General features: G+C 37.5%; 3 protein-coding genes across 3 annotated transcripts; 1 reads left to right on the top strand and 2 right to left on the bottom strand.

Moving 5' to 3' along the window:
- The first annotated feature begins 242 nt into the window (after positions 1-242).
- LOC136248346 (uncharacterized) lies at positions 243-928 on the top strand. Its single transcript, XM_066040135.1, has 2 exons — positions 243-423; positions 522-928. The coding sequence occupies exons 1-2, from the start codon at positions 243-245 to the stop codon at positions 926-928; spliced, it is 588 nt and encodes a 195-aa protein (XP_065896207.1).
- A 624-nt stretch (positions 929-1,552) lies between these two features.
- LOC136248345 (uncharacterized) lies at positions 1,553-2,699 on the bottom strand. The gene is made up of 3 exons (XM_066040134.1): positions 2,638-2,699; positions 2,547-2,582; positions 1,553-1,843 (listed from the first exon to the last, which is right to left on the bottom strand). The coding sequence occupies exons 1-3, from the start codon at positions 2,683-2,685 to the stop codon at positions 1,553-1,555; spliced, it is 375 nt and encodes a 124-aa protein (XP_065896206.1). The 5' UTR covers positions 2,686-2,699.
- Positions 2,700-3,946: 1,247 nt separating this feature from the next.
- Positions 3,947-6,364, bottom strand: LOC136248344 (uncharacterized). Its single transcript, XM_066040133.1, has 3 exons — positions 6,313-6,364; positions 6,072-6,155; positions 3,947-4,956 (listed from the first exon to the last, which is right to left on the bottom strand). The coding sequence occupies exons 1-3, from the start codon at positions 6,362-6,364 to the stop codon at positions 3,947-3,949; spliced, it is 1,146 nt and encodes a 381-aa protein (XP_065896205.1).

Raw genomic sequence — 6,364 nt, 5'->3', positions numbered from 1 at the left:
TAGAGCTACGCCATTCTGTTGTAGCCAACAGTCCGGACATCTCTTCCAATGTCCTCGACTCTCTCTCTATCTGCTACTAAGGTTTCAGTTGCCAACATTTGCTCTACAACCTTTAAGAACCATGCATGTGACTATTTACATTCCACTCACATTAAGCATTGGGATTCAAGCTTTGAGCGGCCATTAACTGTTCAAAATAATTTTTTAGATATTGTCACCCTCGTCCTTTGTGGAAGAAATTGATGTTTGGCCTCCCTGAGAAACAACTGTCATTCTTGCTATGTGCTAGTTGTGATACTCTTCCAACTCCTATGAGCCTGTCCAGGTGGAACATAATTACTAATCCAAAGTGTGCTCTTTGCCAAACTCTTCAACCTACCACAAATCATATCTTGACCAGATGCTCTGTTGCTCTAGTTCAAGGTAGGTATGCCTGGAGACATGATTCAGTCTTACAGGTTTTTGTTCATGTACTTCAAAAGCATTTACCAGAATTTTTAAAACTTTATGCTGACTTCCAGGTTGTGTTACCAGTGTCAGCCCTCCCACCGAACTTTCTACCTCCCTTAGCAGACCTGACTTGGTCTTGGTTTCTAAGGATTCCATCTACCTGTTTGTGCTGACCGTTACCACTAATACCCAGCAACACTTCTTGGCTGCAAGAGCTCGGAAAGAAGATAGATATGGCTCTTTACTGTATGATCTTCAATGCACTGGATTAGCTGTTGATCTCATTTCTATTGAGATAGGATGTCTGGGTCACTTCATGCCAAAAACACTTGCTCAGGTGACTACTGCTTGTTGTGTGTCGAAGAAAACTGTCCAATCACTGTTTGAGCAGGCTGCTCGTATTGCCATCTCCTGCTCTTACAGAATATTCAATTCTAGAGCTTCCCCAGAGTGGGATCTATTGGACCTCTTGACTTGAACTTTGTTACTGTGTGGTAAATTTTGAACTGTGAGTTAAGTATTGTAAGTCTTTCCAGGACTCCTGCACTGATCACTCTTTGCATGGCTATCAGTATACTGAGTCTAGGCCTCCTGTTTGTATACTATGTATTATCTTAATAATCAATAAGACGTCTATCATCATGTTTCGTCACCTTGCAGTCTTTTACAGTATTTATTTTTTTGTACATGGAGAAGCAAATGCATGCGCGTCCAGAGGTATGTAGCTATAGGAATGCATGCATGTGCATATTATAGCCATCTTAACGTCTGTGTATATTCTCTATCATATGCTGTAGTGCATCTATCATCCACCCAACACAACAGAGATAATTATATTAACTAACTACATATTATAAATATACAAATAAATTACATTAGAACAAGAAAGGAAAGAAAACATTATAATAGTAAAACATTTATTGCCTGCATTTTAGGTTTTTATTGGTTTCCATATTTTAAAAATTTTTTTTGTTATTTTTAAACTTTTCAATTTTTTATATAATCACTCTTTCTACTTTTTATTATTTTTATGTTTAAATTTTTTTTAGTTTTTTTTCTTACTTTTAATTTTTTTTTTTTGCTTTACTCTGATTTGTGACATTTATTCCATGCTAAAAATAAACTGGTCTATCATTAGTTTTCTTTCCTTTAAACATTTTTTAAGTTTATCAAAACAGTTGTTCTCTTCTGGTGACTTCATTGGCAGAGTCTTATCCAGCTGCAGCAGTAAAACTTTATCAATTTTCCCAATTTTCTTTCTTGTTGGGATCATGGCAGCATTTTCTCTTCTTTGTTTGTATATGTTTGACAAGTAGATGGTCACAATTCTTTCATTGTCAAATGATTTAGCCACTCGTCTGATGTAAGATCTTCCACTTTGTCTCCTTGTATGCTGTGAACAATCAAACCATATAAGTCTTGTAATAGGAATCACAATGGTGTGGGTTTTTCTGGCCATAAATATCACCCAAAACCAGCTTCACAATACCTTCCTGGCGTCATTCATGGCAGTATTGATTGTGTACAACAAATCCCAAAGTAACGACCCTAAGCACTTCCAATAGATAGCTATAAAATATTATTCAATGGAATTTTCTACTACCTGACTGACTGACTTGCTAATCATCCCTTCAAACAAACATAAATCGATAATGGCTATGGGATTAAATTTTTTACTGTTCAATGTCACTTCTGCCCAACAGGCTCCTTTTGGCATACCACAGTACATATAATGCATGAATCACAGTATCCAATAAAGAAGGTAACACAACTGCTATACTTGATCTAAATTTAAAAGTGGTTAGGTTGAAACCTGATCAACCAGGATTGGTGGTGCTGCCCCTGGTTGATGGCATGGACAAACTCTGGGATGGGTTTGCTAACATCATCAATCTGATCAGACGTACATTACAGCAGAGCCTTTGGAATATTGAGGGTTCTACCACTCTAATAAAGCACACAGTTGTTTGTGGAACACACTTATCAAACAGTCACTATAGCTACTTGGATTATTAAAAAGTGAGGTTTAACAATGATGTACTGTACTGTATAGTTGAAATTGTTTCAGATTGAAAATGTATATAGTACAACCTCACCATTGTCATGAATTCTTTCAAATCATATTGACATTCCTACAAGTGTTGTATATAATAATACTTCACAACCATAATATACTAAAATATGTACCTCTACACTTTCTCCTCTTGAATTCAACATTACTGTATCATCCTCCATGTTGTCCTCTACAATACCACTATCCCTGTTGTCCACAAAGTGTTCACTATTAATAGTTGCAGTAGATGGTGAACTAGTAGCAGGTGGAGAAATGTCTATCTCAGAGATAGTTGAATCGCTTGTCATTGAGAATATGTTGTTTGACATTGATACAATGGTTGTATTAAAATTGAAACCATTCTCTTCTGCTGATGTACAACTCTGTAAATATTTGCAATGTTCACAAATGTAATATAACGTAGCTAGTAATATGTACATACATGTTATACGGTAAATGTATACCACCTCATCCCATGACAGATGAGTCAACAGCCACAGCTGCAGCTGTCTTGTGGCACTAGTACAATGGTGCTGGAGAATGCTGTATGGCTTTCCTGTTAGTTATGAATTACAACTATTTCCACTGTCATTACAGGCCTATAAGCAGACAGAAGGGGTCCCACAGTTATAGTGACAAGGTCCACAAATTCACTTGTACAAAAGTCTAACATTTTAATATCAAAAGTCCAGCCTAAAATTTTAGTGATTGAAATGTCACCAAATTCAACTTAAGTAATAGCTATTCATTTTCACAAAACTTTCCTCTGGGGGTTATGCTCCCAGATGCCAGCATGTAAATAAGTGTACTTTGTATTCTCTCACACCATATAAAAGGTCCACTTTTTATCTAAAGAACCCACCCAGATAAATCTCCTAGAGTATAACTTTAGTGACATGATCCACAAATTTAATAATTTACACCAGGAGGTTAGCTGGCTATCGCTAGCTTGGTATATCAATTCACAATCTGAATATCAAAATATAGGGAAATTAAGTCTCGACCTTGAATATAACTTGCTATAAATTGTGTTAATTGCCGTATACTAACAGTATGTGTGGTGTGTGTTTCCATACCTCCTCCAGAGGTCCATCGTCAACCTCCAGTTCTTGTGGTGACATGGTAGAAAGCTCTTCATTGCTGCATGTATGTATGAGGTATTTTTACTCTGCCAATATTAATATATGTGTCTATACGTAAAAGATACTTACAGATGTATTGTATGTATATACCAGTACATTGTGCACAAAATATTTGGGTCCTGCTAGACAATAGATACCTATTTGAAACTCAGCTGCAGGTTGGCAATATGGCAAGAAAGACACTATGAAATGTTCCATTATTTTACTGCATTTGTTAATAAATTTATCAAGAGAATTACAATGAAAAACTATTGTATTCAAATTGACTGAAATAGGTTATTAAAGCCAAAGCAATAACTTTTTAAGTATAAGTATGGCCAAATGATGTGTATGCAGCCACTGACCATGAATCAACATTGTCACCCAACATAGGTGTGTTCTCTAGACTCTTTACCACCACAGGTTTATCTTCCACAGTAGACGCAGTCTTTACCACCACAGGTTCCGAAGAAGAGCTGGCCACTGGTTCATCAACATTGCAACCCAACACAGATGTAGTCTCTAGACTCTTTATCACCACAGGTTCAGTAGAACTGGTTTCTGGTTCATCAACATTGCAACCCAACATAGGTGTAGTCTCTAGACTCTTTACCACCACAGGTTCAGTAGAACTGGTCTCTGGTTCATCAACATTGTAACCCAACATAGGTGTGTTCTCTAGACTCTTTACCACCACAGGTTTATCTTCCACAGTAGACGCAGTCTTTACCACCACAGGTTCCGAAGAAGAGCTGGCCTCTGGTTCATCAACATTGCAACCCAACACAGGTGTAGTCTCTAGACTCTTTACCACCACAGGTTCAGTAGAACTGGTTTCTGGTTCATCAACATTGCAACCCAACATAGGTGTAGTCTCTAGACTCTTTACCACCACAGGTTCAGTAGAACTGGTCTCTGGTTCATCAACATTGTAACCCAACATAGGTGTAGTCTCTAGATTCTTGACCACCACAGGTTCACCAATGTCATCTTCTACAGGAGACACAGTCTCTACCACCACAGATTCCAAAGTAGAACTGGTCTCTGGTTCATCAACATTGTCACCCAACATAGGTGTGGTCTCTAGATTCTCTAACACCACAGGTTCATCTTCCACAGTAGACATAGTCTCTACCACCACAGGTTCCGAAGTAAAACTGGTCTCTGGTTCATCAACACTGTCTCCTACTGTCAAGCCTACTGTAGATCTGGTCCCTGGTTCATCAGCATTGTCTGCCACACTAGATCTGGTCTCCTCCACCAATGGTTCATCATCATAGTCTCCAACAGTTAACCTGGTCTGTACCACTAAATGATCATCAGGCTCATCAACTGAAAATAACACATGTGATGTAAAACACCATTTAATGTAGTACACTGGATCCTCAGTTATGCGAACACCTTTGTTCCTAGAGTTAGACAAAAGCCAAACACTAAAACTGACTGTTTGATTAGAGTATTTTGTCATTAGTGTTTGTTCTAATAGAATAAATGACTGTTCTATTAGAGTAATTGAACAGAGATCTGTATATAAATCAATGGGCTTCATTTATCCAAACAAATTCATTATACTTGTATAAGTTTTTCACTTTCCTACATAAAACATTGACCTGAAACATAAGCGGCTCCAGAATATTTGATGACTGGTTTCTGATCGGGAGCATAGCTAAACTTTTTGGTGAAGACCAAAATACAAAAAAAGGTAACTACCTGCTGAGAATGACTGCCATCAACTAACTATATATTAAAGTCACTGATAAAGTACATAAAAATCCTTATTACTATAGCTACATAGCTTGCCTACACCACTTCTCCGAATACTGTGACTGCTCTATTAGAGTATCTCGATCTGAATGTCTTGTGCCTTTGCAAATCAATGCAAAATAATTATATTTTAACTGCTTGACCAGATTCTGGAAACTTCAGAAAGCCCCCTGGAGCTGCCACTGTGAAATGAACATCACAATACTTCATGTGGTGCCTTGGCAATATTGACTAGGGGCCCAATTGTGCCTTTAGTGTGATCCAGAACACTCACAATGAAATTGACACCAGGTCACCAGTACCCTACTGTACAGCTGAGTAAACTAGAACTGAACATAATATTATGCAAAAATATTTTGCTCAAGGAAACAATAACAGTGGGAATGTTGCAGTATCAAACGTGAAAGCAAAATCCTTGATGTTACAACTAACTTGCTAAAGCAATGAATATGGAGTACTCAAGCTTTAAACCATATTTATTTATTTATTTATTGTTTTACTTTAGGGTGTACTAAACAGAGTAGTTAGCTAGTTGCACAGGTGAAGTCATGGAAGTTGTACTGTGCCATGGACTAGTACAGTTATTTGGAATAATTCTAATACAACGTTCACTAGTAGCTTTAAGTTCACAAAGTTACAGTGGACCTAACTAACAGCTACTATATCTACGTAGCTATAGCTACCTTCAATGGCTTCATATGACGCGATGAAAACGATGTCATCAGCATCGACTATCCAATCATCCTTGTTGGAACGCTTCCGCTTAACTAAAACAAGAAATATAACACATAAACACAATATAAACTGACCACCTAAGTACAACTAGTGTTTACATGTAGTTGTACTGAGAGATGCGTACGGTTAGCAACAGTGATATAGCTAGCTAGCAGCTAAACACTCGTTTTTTAATTGTAATAATCATACCGGGGAAGCATGGTAGCCACTTGGCCAATCTTCTAAGCACCCGTCGCAACAT

Source organism: Dysidea avara, chromosome 3, assembly GCF_963678975.1.
Source record: "Dysidea avara chromosome 3, odDysAvar1.4, whole genome shotgun sequence".
Taxonomy (NCBI): domain Eukaryota; kingdom Metazoa; phylum Porifera; class Demospongiae; order Dictyoceratida; family Dysideidae; genus Dysidea; species Dysidea avara.
This window is presented reverse-complemented; position numbering and strand designations above follow the sequence as displayed.